At 41.6% G+C, this 19,688-nt stretch overlaps 1 protein-coding gene across 10 annotated transcripts in view; it reads right to left on the reverse strand.

Annotated features, from left to right (window-relative positions):
* The window catches only part of DOCK1 (dedicator of cytokinesis 1), a gene marked incomplete at its 5' end in the record, with an annotated part of 322,176 nt that overhangs the window by 24,009 nt on the left and 278,479 nt on the right, over window positions 1-19,688 (reverse strand). For all 10 annotated transcript variants that reach the window (XM_080621564.1, XM_080621560.1, XM_080621556.1 and 7 more), the window contains 5 exons: window positions 3,507-3,652; window positions 7,086-7,223; window positions 12,755-12,838; window positions 14,143-14,319; window positions 18,116-18,202. In XM_080621564.1, the coding sequence (XP_080477690.1) occupies window positions 3,507-3,652; window positions 7,086-7,223; window positions 12,755-12,838; window positions 14,143-14,319; window positions 18,116-18,202 (632 nt within the window). The remainder of the gene's footprint in view (window positions 1-3,506; window positions 3,653-7,085; window positions 7,224-12,754; window positions 12,839-14,142; window positions 14,320-18,115; window positions 18,203-19,688) is intronic.

A 19,688-nucleotide genomic window follows, 5' to 3' on the forward strand; every position in this document is an offset into this window, starting at 1 on the left:
AGAGTTTTTATTGTGTAGGGAAAGCACTATTTTAGAGGAATATTGGAACTCTTTTTAGCTAATTTAAAGGAATCTCATCTTATCTTTTTTAATGACTAGTTTAAATACAAGGTAGGTATTTTGCTCTTCTTGAGCTAAAACATCCTTAAGTAGACAAAGTGTTTTATGTTTTATTTTATATTATAAACTAATACACCAAAACCATACCTTGGTCAGATTTTACCTGATTGCACCCTGACAGGTTTTCAGAGGATGTCTCAAAACATCACGTTACCAACCTGAAACCAAACCAAAAATCCCCCCAGAAAGGAACCAGCTTGTGTTTTAACATTGGGAAAGTATTTACTATGCCATGGGGATCCATGCACGTACAGGCCACAATCTTAACTGGGTTCAGTTTTGGTCCCACTATACAAAAAAGATGTGGATGGGCTGAAGATGGTCCAAAGCAGGGCCATAAAGATGATCCAAGGGCTGGGAAGCTAATGAGGAAAGGCTGAAAGAGCTGGGCTTGTTCAGAGAAGCTTGGAGAAGGCTCAAAGGAGACCTTATCCCCACGTTCTTCTATTTAAAGGGCGGCTATAAGGAAGATGGAGACTCCCTTTTTACAAGGAGTCCCATGGAAAAGCCAAGGGGTGATGGGCACAAGTTACTCCTGGGGAGATTCCAACTGGACACGAGAGGAGAATTTTTCCCAATGAGAACAATCAGCCATTGGAATAATCTCCCCAGGGAAGTGGTGGATTTCCCAGTGTTGGACACTGTTAAGATTTGGCTGGACAAGGTGCTGGGACGTCTAGTTTAGATCATGCTTTGCCTAGAAGGGCTGAACCGGGTAGTCCTTGAGGTCCCTTCCAATGTGGTTTTTGTGAGTCTATGATTGAAATACTGAAATCTGCAGTACAGTAATCCTAATCCTCTCCATCAGCAGCAATGTCCAAAATTACTACTCTTTGTTATGTTTGAAGCACTAGAGGCCGTTCAGTCTTTATCCTGAGTTAGCTCATTTGATGGAAAGAAGCTCCAACCTGCGGCAGAGGCTCCTGAGCCATTATGCCTCATAACCAAGGCCAAAACCATGTGGTTTGGGAGACAAAACTGCAAGCTTTCTTCATCCCATTTTACAGATAGGGAAAAGGGAGAGTAATGATTTGCCCAGGGCCACAGTGCCTGGACCAGAAGACACCAGCTCTCCAAACACCATGTGTTTTACCCACGAATTGCTTATTTTAGCTGCTTTTAGCCTAGTAGGCTGGAGGGCAGTGACAGCCACCTCGTAGGCTGATTACAAGTTTACAAGAGGAATTGCCATTCTCCAGACAATGATTAATTGCTTCCCTCCCAGGCATTACTATTATTAGGACTATTAATAATCTGTATGCAATGTATGGGTGATAAAATGGGTTATCACACCGTGCTCCTACTTGAAGTACATTAGGACTTTCAACAGACGGCTGATCACACAGGCATACTGGGACTTCTTCACTTCCAACCACTGCTTGGAAGTGCTCAGATTTGTACTTCTAAGTCCCATTTTAAGCAGGGAATAAACCCAAGGTCCTTTTTTAAAGTCAGGGTTTTATTTGTACATAGAGTTGTAAAACACATTATACATTGGGAGCCGTAAAACACATACTATGTCAATGTCTGCTTTGAGTTTTTACTGTTTAAAAGCTCCAAAGCAGCAGAAGCTGAAGATGGCATAAAATAGAAGTTGGATGAGCTGGGCAAGACAAACTGTGGGCTCCATTTTTGATAGTTTCTCAGTTTCATCTGTAATCTCAGAATTAACATATGAATAGGGGAAAATGGAAAGCAGGAGAGGACAACTGACCATAAACCAAATCGACTACGGTAGGTACATGAGGGATCTTCTTCCACGTTAGTAGTGACAAAGCACCCACATGATTTTTACAGCCATTTGAATTTTTGAGGTCCTCCATTATGTTCTTTACATCTGATGATGGTTCTCTTGCTCCACTGATTAAGCAAATGAGCATTTTCCCCAGGTTTTCCCAGTGATGACAGTTGTTCATTGTAGTTTCCTCACATGGATCCCAGCTGTATTGCTCCAGGCTTGAAGCAGGAGCTGAGCTACACTGTGATCTTCATAAGGGTTTTTTTAATATACATACTAAGTGGCCTCGTGAGATGCTCCCAAACTGGTGAGTGACACCTCCTTCAGCAAAGCTGGGATGGAGAGGCGAAAGTTAAGAAAATAGCATCCAAAGAGGAATTAAATTATATATAATGATTTTGAAGGGAAATAGATAGAGAAGTAGATGCAGGGAAGGAAAGAATCGGTATTTTTCTTCTGAGACAAAGTTGCCCACTATCCAGGGATGGATCCAGCAAGACAACTTCCGTGGCTGAATTAAGTCAAAACACATTATCGTCTCTGCTGTCCTACATTTATATCACCATGACTCACTGTGTATACATTATGGAGGGTAACGCAATGGAGCTGAGCTGCAGTTCTTCCCAATGGGTAAATAGACTGCTTGTAATCAAGGGAAGTATCATATAGGTCCTGAGGTGCTGTGTTTAATTTTACACTCTGGTCAGGTAGAAACTGCCTCTGAAGGTTCACAGGGGACACTCATGTTTCTAGCACATCTCTGAGTTAGCAGCCCTTCAGGAGGCTTTAAAAACCTGCCTCCTTGGTCAAATATCAAGTTTCTGGATTATGGGAATGCCTGGGGGGGAGGAAGAGGGAGAAGGAAACTTCTGAACCCCACAAAGCAAACAGATTATGCTGTTCTTTTGAGGGATGTGCCTCTGAGACAGGGTTTATCAACAGGATTCCTGGTTCTTGCATGAAATATCTTGATAAGTCTCGAAGTGCAATCTTGCCATAAGCAGCTTTTCCTCTGGCAGCAGAAGGGAGCAGAAATGATTGAGCAGGTAGCTAATCCCTTCCTTCTCCCAAGATCCACCTGTTTACCACGACAGGGCTGGCTGAACACACATCTCATCACTGACTTTGGACAACATCACTCTGAACTATTACACTTGTGATACTTTAAAAGGGGATCATTTATCTCCTTCTTGTTTGGGGCTTTTAGTTTGAATGCTTAGGGGATTTTGTTTAACTTTGTTATAAAGAGAACCAAGAAAAGCATTACATTAATGGTTAAAAAAGGGACGAAGAATGTATCTGGAGATAAATGTCTGTGTAGTTTGGGGTTTTTTTAGCCAAGGCTGACTTAAAAGCACCATGCCTACCCCATACTAGTGAGTCACATTGTTGTGTTACATTAGTGTTTGTGGGATACAATCATGAACCAAGTCTGCAATAAAATACACTGGGAAAAGTCCCAACCAAAACACCCCACAGCTCCTTATGAGAGAAAACCACCATCCTGCTGCCACACAGGAGGAGTCAGGGATGGGAAAGAGTAACACTGAGATCTGGAGTGGGGCGGTGATGATCCTCAAATCCCATCAATGTGCACACTAAACAGTGCTTTACAGAGATAAGACCTGAATGGCTATTTCTTACTCACCCATCCGAGCCAGGTCGAGAAGGTGTGCTGTCAGAGGAGATGGAAGATACTGATGCAACAGAGAGGGGCCTTGAAGATGATGGCATCGTGAAGGATCTCACCATAGACCGTGGCCGGCTGCCTCGTCTGTCATCCAGACTTGAAAGCTGCAATGAAGAAACACAGGATCTTACTTCTTAAATCGCAGTAGAGCTGACATCTGGTTACCAAAAGTAACGTGGAGATGTTCCATGGCTTTTCTTCTATGTAGAGTTTGATGTGATTTAATTATTCATTGTGCTTAACAACAAAGCAGCAAACTCTAAAGAAAATCCATTTAAAGGACTAGGAAGAAATATGTAGGTCCTCATAGGCACGCGTATAACTTTAATCATATTCCAATAATTCCTTTGTTTCAATGGTATTTACATGTTTTTCTACATCTGGGCTTTGAAAAGGAGCTTTCTACAAATAACTTTGTTTTTCATCCATCTTCACGTCTGAATTCCCTGCCCTGTCAGTATATTTAAATGAAATGGAGCTTAAAAAAGAAAAAGAGAAAGAAAGATATTCAAAAGAAATGTGAAGAAAGCCAATTTACAGAGTGACATTGAGGTGAAGAAGCAAACCTATGAAAGGTTTTTTATGTTGTTTCAGACAATTTCAGAGTTCTGAATATTTAAGCAAGCTTTGTTAGTCATTAATAACTGGTATATGCATAAAATAATGGAACTCTTTCAGTCAACAAATAGGAAGCTCATGCTGTTTAATTACAGGTATATTTTCCACCCTGTCAGCTACTGGTAAATTGGCCTTGTACAAGGAAGACAGAAGCGATAAAACTCCATCAATCCTGACAATTCTTACTGGTGGGTAGAGTGAAATTAGAAAGATAACACCACCTGAGTATGACTTTCCAGTGAAAGTCATACTTCATTGAAATGACTGACACACAAGTATCATTAATGTCAATTATTCCTGCTCTCCTTGGGAATAAATTGCCTTTAGAACTTTTCTCCTCTTAAATATATTGCCAAGATGGGATTTGAAGGGCTACAAACAGAACACCGCTTAGAAGGGTACCATAAAGGCTCGCACATTCCCCATAAGATCTCACTGTTCCCATTAAAAAAAGTCATCACTATAGGCAAAAGTGAAAATTAATCTCTGAAAGAAGGCCTGTCATAAAATACAACAGGATACTACACTGGCATACACTATGGCACACACTATTCCACCGAGGTTTTGGGCGCTCAAAGAACATCACTTGGCACTTCTTTGCTGTCCTGCCTGCTGCAGCATCTTTCTTGCCAACCCCTTAGCCCAGGATGCTCTGTATCTCATAGAATCCCAGCCTGGTTTGGGTTGGAAGGGACCTTAAAGCTCCTCCAGTTCCAACCCCTGCCACGGGCAGGGACCCCTTCCACTAGAGCAGCTTGCTCCAAGCCCCTGTGTCCAACCTGGCCTTGAACACTGCCAGGGATGGGGCAGCCACAGCTTCTCTGGGCAACTCACTGTGCAGAAAGCAGAAGTTCCCTCCCTCACTGTATCCAGCACCATCCATTCCTGAGAATAAACCCCTGTGGGATTTTCCATAGATAATTTGGAACCAAATTCACATCCTGTTTACATTGATGTGATTGATATAATATCCATAAACTCAGTGGCATGTGCCCATTAGTGACCATAACTAGAACTGGATGACGAGGGTGCTGTTTGAAGGCTATTTAGGCATGCCTTGATTGCTTCACTCTTTTTAGAATCAGTTTAGTGACTGCTGCTCATTTAGGGGCAGAAGAACAGTGAAGAACTTCTAATTGGTCTAATTTTCCATTTTTCTATTTCTTAATCATTTATTTCTTAATTTATTAAGGACTGGATTGTGATGGAGCTCCCTTCTGATATTCTTGCCTTGGAAGGTTTAAGGATGGGAAGACAGCAAGGGCATGAAAAGGGTGCAAAGGTCCTCTGTGACCTCCTTGTGCAACTGTGCCTTAGACACTGTTTTCAGACAATAGATGAAAACCACAACTGAAGATGTTTTTAGCCTCATGGCTGCAGAAGGTAACCTTCAACGTCAGCCTATGAAGTACTATCTGTCTCAATATGCATGTGAATTGACACAGCACCTCCATAAATGATGATCCAACCCCAAATGGGGCAACCTTGCAATTTAGTGTCCTCATAAGGAAGCCATCACGCACTAGAGCATCTTTAAGGTCCCTTCCAACACCAACCATTCTGTGTTTCTATGATTCCAAGCTCAGCAGCAAAGGGGGGACCCCAGAACTTCCCGGCACTTGCAATGTGCCAAGGGCAGGCTATGGCCACCATGGCACCCTGTGGTGCCATCCTCCTGCCCATGGGAATGGGGTGAATGGCGTGTCCCTGTGCTGAGGTGGGGGGACCTGCAGAGCCATAAGGCATGAAAGGATCCACAACTCACCATCACAGGGCTGATGGAGGAAGCCGGCTGTCTACCAAGTCATCCTAGCGCTGTACCACACATCTCTGTGCTAAGAGGACAGATGGGTCATTGCTCATAAATCTATGTGCTTTATTTTCTGGAGCAGTGGGAAGAGATGCGCAGCACAGGCAGGTTTCAAATACTTCTGTCGTTCTAGCTAATAAACCTAAAGGTTATAGCCCTTTTACACCACTGCTGTCACAGCTTCCAGCAGAGAGAGCTAAAGCTCACCCTGGCAGCCTTGAGTATATTCTTAGGACACCAGCTCCATGTAGCCAGCCCTAGAGCTACTCTAATCATTAAGGGTGCTGAGGCGCTGGCACAGGGTGCCCAGAGAAGCTGTGGCTGCCCCATCCCTGGCAGTGTTCAAGGCCAGGTTGGACACAGGGGCTTGGAGCAAGCTGCTCCAGTGGAAGGTGTCCCTGCCCGTGGCAGGGGTTGGAACTGGATGAGCTTTAAGGTCCCTCCCAACACAAACCAGGCTGGGATTCTATGAATTCTGGAGCTGTACGCTGGCTTTTGGCCTTCCTCCCTGATGGGTAACACTCAAATGCAAAACAGATCTCCGCTGGAAAAGCCACCAAATACTTGGTTGTGCCTTCAAGATGAAGCAGCAACCAAAACCAGCTTGTTGGAATGGCAAAAGCAGGAACTCCAGCACTATGAAATCCCATTAAATAGCATCTATCTTATTATTGCCTGCCTGCATTTAGGGTGGTATCAGGGTATGTAAGGCTGCATGAAACTCTAGAGTAGCACAGCCCTCATGTGTCAAAAGGAATTACATCTACGGAAAGGCAACATTCAGCTCTAGGAGAACCATGCTATATTGGCAATTTGATTTTATTTTGGTTTTTTAAACCCATTTCCTTAAAAAGTGAAGAATTATCTTGACTTCAGGCAATTTAGGAACGGTTCCCATGCTGGGAAATGAAAGCACTAAGGCTTTCTGAGCATCTTTAATAGCATCCACTCAGTATTTAATAATCTGATGACCACTGAGAACAACCAGGCAATGCTGCATCAACCCTGCTTTTGTCATCAGTGGGAATTATAATAGAGAAATAGACAATTGTCTGGAATTTCAGGGAATTCCACATATCTAGGAAATATAAAGTTAGCAGACAACTTACAACAGCGCGAACCCCGTACTGCTTTTCCACTTTGTCTTTCAGCTGCCTGAAGCAAGCCTCCATCCGCTCGTGGAATGGCCGCAGCGCCTCCGTCACCTTCTCCCCATGAATCCGGATGCCTTCCGCCAGGAATGGGATCTGGAAAGCAGAGTTATGCTGCTTCAGTCTGCCCGGTCCTTCCTAACGGAAGGGTTAGGGCAAGACTCCCAAGGATGTTGCATGAGGGGTGAAAAAGCTCATATAATAATAAGAATAATAATGGTAATAATGATAACAATGATAATAATAATAACAACAACAATAACATCATCAATAACAACAATCATGAGACTTGTTCAGCCTGGAGAAGAGAAGGCTCCTGAAGGGGAGACCTTAGAGCAGCTCCAGTGCCTAAAGGGGCTGCAGGAAACCTGGAGAGGGGCTTGGGACAAGGGCCTGTAGGGACAGGCCAAGGGGAATGGCTTGAACCTGCCAGAGGGGAGACTGAGATGAGCTCTTAGGCAGAAGCTCTTCCCTGTGAGGGTGCTGAGGCGCTGGCCCAGGGTGCCCAGAGAAGCTGTGGCTGCCCCATCCCTGGCAGTGCTCAAGGCCAGGTTGGACACAGGGGCTTGGAGCAAGCTGCTCCAGTGGAAGGGGTCCCTGCCCGTGGCAGGGGTGGGACTGGATGAGCTTGAAGCTCCCTTCCATCCCAAACCATTCTACGTGTCTACGATTCTATGATCACCATAATTCGTTAGTTATGAATCATTATATAGTAAAAAAAGTATCTAAAAATCTGTTATAAATCACAGAATCCCAAGGGTTGGAAGGGACCTCAAAAGCTCATCTAGTCCAACCCCCCTGCAAGAGCAGGGTAACCTAGAGTACATCACACAGGAACTTGTCCAGCCGGGCCTTGAATATCTCCAATGCAGGAGATTCCACAACCCCCCTGCGCAACCTGTTCCAGTGCTCTGTCACTCTCACAGTAAAGAAGTTTTTCCTGATGTTCACATGGAACCTCCTATGCTCCAGTTTACACCCATTACCCCTTGTCCTGTCACTGGACATCACTGAGAAAAGCCTAGCTCCGTCACCCTGACACTCACCCTTTACGTATTTGTAACCATGATGAGGTCACCCCTCAGTCTCCTCCAAGCTAAAGAGCCCCAGCTCCCTCAGCCTCTCCTCATAAGGGAGATGTTTCCCTTTTTTCCTTTGTTAACTAAAGTCCTTTAAAATGAGTGCACCCATAGCTCTGCCCTGTAATCACACGCTGGAGGCACAGCTGAATTTATCAGACAGCACAAACACTCCTGTGATGTTGTATTCACAGGCCCCCATACACACTGCACTTCCAAACGGCAAACTGACGAATGCTGACTCTCACACCGGGTTATAAATACCAGTCCTTTCCCTGCTTCATGAGGATAGAACCTTAAAGGAGAAAATACTTGCATGCTTTGTTTAATAAATCCTATTTATATGACTGGTAATGGTCTGCATTCTCTGACGTGTATATATTGCAGAGCGGTATTTATTAATAAAACATACAGTTTTATGTACTACCCATTTCTCCTTAGAAAAACCCTTTTATTCTCTTTGGGAGCAAAACAGAGGAGAATAAAATGAAATTAATTCTCTGTTGTAACTGAAAATCATCATTTATCTTCGAGGCTTCTGCCACAGCATATCCCTGCCAACGGAGGATTATAGAATTAGTGCATAGTGTGGAGGTGTAGCTGACCTTTTCAAATGGTTTAAGAGAGACATTTTCATTCCCACAGCCATCCAGACACACCATTAGAGTTTGCTACCTCCAGCTTAGGAAAAATGTTTCCTCTTCCAGGTCTGCTTCAGCCCACACAGTGCTCTGCTTCTAACTTGGGTCTTTGCAGCAATCAAGCTAAGAGGCTGCTTCTTCATAATTCATAATTAAATCATAATACTGATTAAAACCTGATCTTTCTAATAGGACTGAGCAGCAATGAGAACGAGCAGCGTTATTAGTAAGAATAATAAATACACAGGTGAATTACAGACAAACAAACTCAAGAAATCTCACCTAGAGAATTCTCTGTGATTTGGCACCATTTAGATGGACATAGACTCTCTTAAAAGACGATAAAGTAAGAATTATGACAGACTGTTTTGACTGTAGCCACTTCCCAAATTGAAGGTGCCAAGGAGGGTTTCACTGTTGGGATACACACCAGGGGCACGCAACCAGCTTGAGAAGCAAAATAATAGCAGAGTTGATGGCCAAGTCTGCTGGAGTGAGTGTAGGTTTGGAGAACATGAGCACCTAAAGGCTGGTGGCCAACTGGAACTGTTAAATCAAGGGATTGAGGAACAGGCAAGAGGAGGCATCCAACTCTGAGGGAATCAAAGGAGACCAGAACCCATAGAAGAAGTAGGGAAGACTTGTTATTCCTTAACAGAAGCCGAATTTAATAAACTTCCCATGGCTTTGGTACAGAACTTCTGTGAGATTTCTGAGGCAGGATGTTTGGTCTCCCTGTCCAAGGCCACTTAATCCTTTACACATTCATCAAGTGCAGAAAGAAATTACCTTCAGACTGTCTTACTACTTCTGCTTCACCTTCTGTTAACTTCAGAGTTCTTCCCACATCTCCTTTCCAAACACTGGCACAAGGAAATGTGCTGATGAGTGACACTGACTTTTAAACCTCTATGAATCTGTGTCAGATGCAGAGACAGAGGCAGAATTTTGCCATGTTCATAGAATAGAATCATAGAATCAACTGGGTTGAAAAAAGACCTTTAAGATCATGAAGTCCAGACATTAGCTCAGCACTGCCAAGCTCACTACTAAACCATGTCACTGAGACAGATATCACAACATCACTATGATATTGTGAATCCATTTGGGTTTGAAGCAATGGCCGGGGGGATGTTGCTTATGGCTCTACTGCAAAAGAATCTACAGGCACCTTCACCTTTGGAGAAGTGGATGAAGAAGCAAAGTAGCTGAGCTAGAAACACACGAGCTAAATGAGAAAGGAAACCAGCTCAAGATAAGACTTATTTTATACTTCTAATCTTTGCTGATTTTCAAGTTTTATGAAGTTCCACTGCAAATTAAAATTAATGTCTGATTTTTGTCTTTTTCTTTTAAAATATCTTCATCAGCTTGGCTGAAATAAAAAAGCGACAGGCATTTCAATTATTAAAATTAATCTTACAGCCCAAATATTAAAAAAAGTCTTTCATAATAATGGCATAAAATATGATAATAAAGGCTTCATTGGTATGCTGCGATTCAGCTGTATGGTACATGCTGCTTTTGGTATACTGGAAATGCAGAAGCTAAACAGAGTGATTGATGTCATCAAATATTCATCTTGCTACCATAATTTCAATCAATGATTTCATTATCTTCATGTTAAAAGAAAAGATCTTGGAATGATGTTCTTCCATGGAAATATTTTGTTTCCTAAGTCAGAAAAGCAAAAAAAGATGGACAAAAATGGAGATTGCTTTGCTAATGATATTTATTTCATGAAACTGTGCGCTTGAAGTTCACAGGAATTATAAAGGGATAATATCCTGAAGAGCATGAATTCCATAGCACAGTGGAGAGAAAGGTGAGGTAAGGCGATAGGAAAAGAATCAAATTTAACTAGTCCGCTGATAACACGATTGTCAGGCTACTATTTCATATATCCAGATTGATTTATACAGCATAAAGCAAATCTCCATGTGATTACAAAACTCCAAGCCCCACATTATTGAAAGATGAAAACTCATTTTTGCATTCAATCACTGTCAAGCCTGTGATGAATTCAGACCAGTGCATCACTCCGGAAAGTTTCCATAACAATTCCCTCTCCTGACACCAGCCAATACTTGGCAGGCAGCTCCCCACTTATGTGGCCTGTGCTTGGAAAACTGAAATTAGGTGAGAGGAGGTTTAAGTCTTCGGATGAATGGAATGCCTATGAAATACGTAATGTAATTGAAAAGCGCTGATTTCCACTGTGAAATGGCTACACCCATTCTGAAACAAATTTCAGCTCTAAAAAGTAGGTTTTGATTCCTTTTGTCTATTTTTCTGGTTCCCGCTGTTTAGAGCTCCAGTAGTGATGGGGAATTATCATATGATCCCAGATTGGTTTGAGTTGGAAGGGACCTTAAAGCTCATCCAGCTCCAATCCCTGCCATGGGCAGGGACACCTTCCACTAGAGCAGTTTGCTCCAAGCCCTGTCCAACCTGGCCTTGAACACTGCCAGGAATAGGGTGTATTTAATCATATATATTTAAAACCACTGAATAATTAAAACAGAACCTGATTAGCTGCCATACATATTTTCAAATACTAATACTATTTTAATACATAAATGTCACCAAAGTGAATCTTTGCTGAGGGAAAGTGTGTTTGTAATTCATTTGAAGTATTGCTATCAGAGGCAAAGGCACGGAGCTGACATGAAGTCTTCTGGGATCAAATTATTTTCCTCTATAAAACTTAAAGCTCCTAAAATCTAATCTTCTGTAAAAGCTCACAAGGAAATAAATAAATACATAAGTTTTTTTGCAGGCCAAAGGAGTTTCTATTCAGATATAGCTTTATGGTCTTCAGGGGATTTTTTCCTTAAATTCAGTATCTTTGGTTCTACCACCTCTGAGATTAAAACCTATAGAAATGTAAATTATTCCCTTTATAATAAAGATAAATTGAATGTAAAAAGACAATGATGCACTCTGTTCTTCTGTGGGAAAAACACTTCCAAGCGTATTGGCATTTTTTTAGTGATCATAAAATTACCTTGAGAGCACTGAAAAATGTCCAGTATATGACTATGGAACAAAAAATGGAATTGTTTCTTATTTGTCCTGAAAAACACCCTTTGGTACATGTAAAGCAGTTCTTCATGTAGGAGGGTTCTTGCTTTGTCTCAGGCACAGGGCTGGAGCCCTGGGTTCCAATCCCAGTTCAGGTAATACTGCCTGCATCATCTTACATTTAAATGATTTCTCCTCTAAAACACTGTCATAAAAATACCAGGTAATTCCAAATGCTTTATGAATCATGAGTATTCTTGTTCCATGTTAAGGTATACAGAAAACAAAACAAAAGTTTCATAACAACTAAAATGAATTTACTAAGTATTTTGCCTGGAAGCTAAGTTTTGCAACTCACATTGAATATTCTGTGCTAAAAGGTACTGAAGTACGGACAGAAAGGTTAATAAATGGAAGATAGGTTGTTTGAAGAAAGAAGTGGATATGTGAAAAAATACTGTCCCAGGGTGTGCAAGCAGGGGAGGGATTCAGGGTTAGGGACTTCTTCTTACTGCCTGAGAAGAGTTCCTGAAATCAGCCTTAGAAAATTCAAATGCAAAACTAACCTACCAGTAACACCAACCAGCATCATTACAAAGCATTTTCTGAGCTGATTTAGATGGGGTATTTCCACCGTATCATGATTACAAAAAGAAAATAAGAAAGAAAAGAGGTTGATCATGTGTGTTCCTTGAGGGTTTATCAAAAGACAAATGATGTCAGGTTTGGAAAGATGCACTTTAGCTCAAGTTCCAACAGAGCTTTAAATGGCAATGAAGTGTACAAAGGGTGAATAGTTTAATGCCTGCTTTTTCTCAAAAGTGACACTAAAGTGCCTTTGTACAGCAGTTGAGCCCGACCAACCTGACTGAAAATATCTTACCTGCCAAGCAATCAGATCCTTCAGCTTCTCAATCTTGTCATGATCTTCTGAATGCTCGTGCATATATTTGTCAGTGAAAAAAGCCTGGGAAAGAGACAGAAATGAGAAGTCATTTCAGAGAGTGAATAAACGTCTACTGCCATGGCAGAATTACCTACAGCAAAGAGAAATTAATCCGTCCAAAGGCTCTGCAGAACAATGAGAGTTGCAAATACAAAGTGAAAATCTAGGAAAGAGATGCAGAATTTAACAGTGGTTTAAGATTAAGACATCAGCAAAGTAGGCAGATGAGCAGATGGTGATCAAGTTCAAATCTCATGGGCAGAGGACTTGGCACAGCTCTGAAGTGTCTTTCTAGCAGTTCCAGAAATTATAGCATGTGAAATGGGTGAGAGTTACAGAAGGACACCAACAGATGGATAGAACAACACGTACATCAGCGTGCACATTCTCCATTTATGTTAGGACATATATCTTGTTTGCGCATGCCAACTTCGTATGACTAATATTCATAGAATCATGGAATGATTTGGGTTGGAAAGGACCTTAAGATCATTCAGTTCCAGCCCCCTGCCACAGGAAGGAACACCTTCCACTATACCACGCTCTCCCAGGCTCTGTCTAACCTGGCCTTGAACGCTGCCAGGGATAGGGCAGTCACAGCTTCTCTGGACACCCTGTGCTACCACCCTCACAGGGAAGAACTTCTTCCTTATATCCAACCTAAATATTCCCTGTTTAAGTTTGAACCCATTACGCCTTGTCCTATCACTGCAGTCCCACACATATTCACAACATAATAATAGATACAGTGTTTATTGCTTCCCGATGCTACTATCTCATCCCATATAACTTTAAAAGCTAATGCTGCAAACATGCAGTTAAGGCCATTTAGACACATTTGCAGCTCACTGCTATCTCAGAGTCTCTACCATTGGATTCATCCTTTAAAAACTCATCTGTTTGAAAGCAAAGGAGAGAATTGCAGCCAGCTACTTCGGTCACTGAAGTACACCCAGAAATTCTCAGCTCCTATGTCCAAGAGCATGAGAGCCCTCACTGGGAATGCTGGCAGTGTCTAACTCTAGTAAGGGATTGTCCACCGTGCCCCTACAGAAGTATTCTTGCTGCTAAACACATCAACTCTTACTTCAAATGTAGAAAGCCAAGAATCCATCCATAAATACCAGAAAGACATTTGAAATCATGCAATCCTAGAGTCAACTAGGTTGGAAAAGACCTTTTAGATGATCGAGTCCAAGCAAAAGTGGTAGGTTTTAAGCAATGTTCTAAGTACGTATGTGGGGAGACCCACATAGTGTTTATGTACGAATAGAGACCCATCTCCAAGAGGTGAAGAGGTGAAGGACAGGCAATTCTGACGTTACCTTCTCATAGTTTGTGAACCCTCCCATGACCGCAGGATCCACAATGCCGTTCAGCAGCATCGAGAGAGGGTTGATGGGAAGATTTGGATCATTTAAGTGCTGTTGAACCATATTATTGATCTTATCATTTGTGAGCTGCATGGTTTCTATCGCATTTTCCAGTGGACTGATTTCAACCTAAAGTAAGAACAAAAGGATGTTATAATCAAGAATCAGGTTTTTGACCTACTACAGAAGTGGCTGGCCACCAAACTGACACAATTAGAAAGATATTAGGGGTTTCAGAACCAAAGATATTTTAACCAATAATTAACAGAAAGGATCATTTCAGGCATTGAGATACTTGAGCTCTGATCTATTAATATGAGTGGAGATATGTTAAATGCATTTCACTGCTGTAGGATGGATTATACATCAGCACAACAGCACAATGTTTAGGCTCTGAAAAGACCCACGTGAGGTTTTTGGAGGATTACAGAGAACACCAAAGATTACAAGTCAGTGTGTTTTAGCAGTGCAAAGAAGATACAGCTTAACGTAGGAAGAGAAATGATAACTTAATGTGGATTTTCTGATGGAAAATGTAATCCTAAGCAGCTCAAAAATCAAGCTGATAATTTTGCTGTGATTATTTTGGTGTATTTCCAAGGAAATGAAGTTTAATATATTAATAATATATTTAATATTAATATATTGAAGAGATGACTTCTAAGCCAGCTGCTGTGCTTTTCCCATGAGGTCACACTTTATTCAACTGAACATTGATACCTGAAGGAAGAAATATTCTTTCTCACATAGGCTGATGAAGGGAGCTCCTCAGACGTCTTCATGAGGTGAATTAGCCTTGGTACTGCGTAAAATTTGCTTTATTTTAAATGACTGATCATGGAACCACAGGATCCCAGCCTGGTTTGTGTTGGAAGGGACCTTAAAGCTCATCCAGCTCCAACCCCTGCCACGGGCAGGGACCCCTTCCACTGGAGCAGCTTGCTCCAAGCCCCTGTGTCCAACCTGGCCTTGAACACTGCCAGGGATGGGGCAGCCACAGCTTCTCTGGGCACCCTGGGCCAGCGCCTCAGCACCCTCACAGGGAAGAGCTTCTGCCTAAGAGCTCATCTCAGTCTCCCCTCTGGCAGGTTAAAGCCATTCCCCTTGGCCTGTCCCTACAGGCCCTTGTAAAATCTCCGACTATTATTTACAACCAGATACTGTGTCCTTCAGAATGATATGTTGGAAAAACAGTATTAAAATATTGAAATATTGCTGAAATATGTCCCTTTAGTGAACGGGGCGAAAATTACTAACTTGCAGCATCCTGGGGCACAGACAGTCCTCACTGGAAGACACGGCTTATTTACATTAAAGAAATGATGTGGTAGGAATAGAAAAGGAAGGTTAATTGAGGCCTGTGAGGAAAATGCAAGTGTATATTTGATTACAGCCTAATTTACATAAATGCTACATAAACAAAGCAGCACTTCTACCTGGCTATCAGTTGCTTACCATGTTCCTGAGAACCACTTATAATCAAATCTCTTTAGTTACTCTTACACCTGCCATCTGATTACATCAAGGATGCTTTAATTAGCATTTTTAGCAGTGTGCCTGGTGAATTATTGTGGAAGGCACGTTAAGGAGCACGATGGTTCCGTGGAGCAGAGCGGGCTCAGATGGACAGATGATGACTGCCCTTGCGAGCTGGATGTGCTGTGGGTGCAATTTAGCCTTGGGGAAGCAAGACCACATCTGATTCAGCGCGAACTGTTGTGAGCATCACCTGCTAAATTTAGGATTCTGTCATTTGTATTAATGGGCTTCTAACTATGCAATAATTTGTTGATGAACCATTGCTTTTAAAGCTCTTGAATATCTACAGAAATTAGCACTCATTGAGCTGACTTTTTTGACTTCTCTCTATCAGCAATCACGGCTTTCTTTCTCCGTCTCCTTTCTTTTACTACTCTTCTAATCCTCCCTCTAATCTTTTTAAAAGCAGATGGAGAATTGCAGTTCCCATCCTCCTACTATAAACTGTGCTTTGGAACTTACTGACAGCTATTAAAAATATCTATATTTGTGAATTATGAGTCTTCCAAGTAGCTTGCTAACTCTGGGCACTACACCATCTATTCAGGGCAAACAGAAACTACATACTCCTGATCCAATAGCAACTCTAAAAACCTAAGCATCAAAGCAAAACAGAGATTAGCATTTTTGCCTTTTAAAACCAAATGCAATTCCAAATCCAGTTTCTAATTCACTGCCTGGCCTCAGCAAATGTTTACCCTGCAACTACTTGTGTCCAGCTAAAACAAATCAGATCGAGAATAAGGAATGTGTACAACAAATTCCTCACAGATAATGAACAGATTGAAAAGGTTTAGGTAAAAGGAATCAGAAGGAGTTTTAAAAGCAAATAGATTGAAGGCAATTATGCATGTTCCTCTATGGGTTAGGTAGCATAATACACTGCATTAATCAAACTACTCACTTCTCTCTCAGCACTGGTTTCCTATGATCTCACCCCTTCCTTTAAAGATATTCTAGCTCCATCAATAAAATATGAAATGTGCAACGCTACTTTAATTCAGAGTGTTTAGCGAAACATCAATGTTATCTGTATCCATAGTCAGAATTTAGCCTTACAGGAATGTAAACCCCGTGATCATGTTTCCAGCTGACAGGAATGTTGAAGAAAGTCATCCTGACTTTGGAGTAACTATGCCAGAGCTAGGGCAAAAGTTACCCATTGCCGTCTTCCCACCTATTATTAAGCTCCATTCTGGTATCATTTTTCAGCTACGTGACTAAAATAATCCCTACTTTCAAAGAGCTCACAGAAAGCCCTCTCCAAGGATTTATGCCTTGTGTAGTGTTTAAGGTGTGCGTATACAAATTGCCTGCACGAAGCAGCCTGTCAGCCTGTGCTCTTAATTCATAAGGAAGAGAGACTTTCCTCAGCCTTCACAAACACCACTTTTTGCAATCATGAAGATAAACACAATCTTCTCTATCAGGATCATATTGAACTTACAAAGTTCATTAAGAATTCAATGTGTTTTATTCAGCTGCCTATTACTGTCAAACCCCACATTCATACTCTGTTACTATAGATACCATAGTAATTTTCCGCATTACTTCTGTTCATCTAAATACAACTGTCCAACACAACCTCAATGGAGCAATGAAAAAGGTTTTAATTAATCATATGCAAATTGTTCTTTTCCTTTAAAAATAAGCCTCACAAGAGAGATTTAAACACTGCAGTAACAATGTTTTTATTGCTACTTAAAAATTACAGCTGCGTAAGAGTAACTTAATCTTAAAGGCGTTTAATGGATATTTCTAATCTAACCAGTCTAAATGGCAGATCAGAAATGCCTAATTTGGAGCTGCTCTGTGAGGTTGCTAGGGTGCATTTGAGCTAACTATGGAAAGGAAACAACAACAAACCTTCGATCAAAAGTGATAAGTAGAGAAGAAACGCAGACACGTAGAATACATTTGATTTATGGTGTACTTTGAATATGACAATCAAAGCACCCAAATCCCCGTTTCCAAAATTCAGACCAGTTTCACCTTGATGTAGCAGAGCTCCCCTACACCACCTCGGGTCCCTCTTCATTTTAGGCACACAGCTCACACCATAGGCTGTAATGGCTGTAGCCTGCTGAAAGCCAGAAATACTTTATAAAAGTACTTCAAGCACTTGATCAGACCTTAACCTAAAGGTCTGGAAGAGTCAGCTCACATTTGCTCCTCTCAGGAGTGGAAAAGCATTACTTGAGTCACCCTCAGTCAATAATCAGCATCCTCAGCAAGCAAGTTCCCCTTGTCTTCAGATGCCAGATATAGTCCCATTGATTGCTTGTTCACAGAACTGAAGCACAGCCGTACAGAAATATAACTGCTCCCTGGCTGTGTAAGAGCCTCAGTCTTTTATGCAATTTCAATAAAGACAAATTGATCTTACCATGAAAACGGATTTGACTTCAAACCACCTCAGAATCCCTGGTAATTTGTAAGCAGTCACGTAGACGGTTCTCTCAATCCACATATTCTGCAAGTATAACACAAACATCACGTTATCAGATTGATAGCTTTTATCTTAAGCAAAGCTTTAAAGCATTCTAAACAGGAAAACAATCCACAATAGGACAGACACTGTTAAGCCAGGGGGACATTTCAAACAGTATGTGCCTGGGGAGATGATGGAGCGACCGGCACAGATTTATATCTGATACATGACTTAATAGAGAACAACTACTCTCTTAACGAAGGAGAACACTATCTAAAAGGTCCAGTGGTTTTACTTGGACTGTCATTTTTCCCATGAGAGCTTTTAAGGACCATCCCCCACAAAACCACATCCTATTAATATGGAGAATGCTTCCTCCCCAGGAGGACAGAGGAGCCAAGATGGGCTCCCAGGGTAAGCCGGGCCATCCCCATCCTTGAAGGTTTCAAGTCCTGCTCTGAGCAGCTCTGACCCCAGAGCTGGTCCTGCCTGGGCTAGGCCTGGACCTGAGATCCCATCTTGACCTGAATTTGTGATTCTGTGATTCCATCTGAGCTGTAAACTGCAACAGCTTCATTGCAACATCTCCTTATTAGTCTGAATTTAAGCGTATGTGATTGAACATGTCTTCCTTGACATATATCAAAGATATCTCTTGCTTCTAGACTTTGCTAGAACTGGCAGATGTTGGTGGCTCATCTTATTTATTATGAAGCTTTCTGTAAAACAGACTTGATTATGCCATTCTCTATTAACAGAAGTGATTTCAAAGTGATATAGATAAAACTGCATTTTCTACCTACACTCAAAACATATTGGAAACTACAGCACTCCAGTCTAGCATTATGCATCTGGAAAAGAAGGGTCTCCTACCTCCTCAGCTAAACCCACCCAGATTAGCAAATCCATGATTTTTGATACGACTGCCACCAAGAGTAGCTACAGACATTAAAGGAATCATAGAATCTGGAACGGTTTAGGTTGGAAAGGGCCTTAAAACTCATCCAGTTCCAACCCCCTGCCATGGGCAGGGACACCTTCCGCTAGAGCAGCTTGCTCCAAGTCCCATCCAACCTGTAGGAAACCAAATACTCAGCATTTTGTGGCACACTGATTGGATTAGAGCCTGCTACTCCACAGAAACCCAAGTTCCTTGCTCAAGAAATATGCACTGATTTCTAACTTTAATTACTACTACACTACTACTTTACTACTAACTGCACCCACTAGAACCCCTGTGAATAAAATGGTGTCTATAAAAACCAAAAAGGCAATCAACTTGATGTAACCTGCTGTAAACGTTTTGACGGATACAAGCTGTGCTCAAACGGAGTTTTATTGACCATTACATGAAACATATGGTTTAGTTAACAAATAAAAGTATTACTGCAAAAAGACTTTTAGATGCCTGACTGGAATCTTCATGGCAAGATATGTTTTGGCGAGAGACATGTATCTTTTCAGGTAGAGCCACCTTATGCTTTGCTATCAAAATAGTTGGTTTTTAAGAAAACAAAAAGAGTTTTGT

Source organism: Psittacula echo (genome assembly GCF_963264785.1).
Source record: "Psittacula echo genome assembly, chromosome: 6".
Lineage (NCBI taxonomy): Eukaryota > Metazoa > Chordata > Aves > Psittaciformes > Psittacidae > Psittacula > Psittacula echo.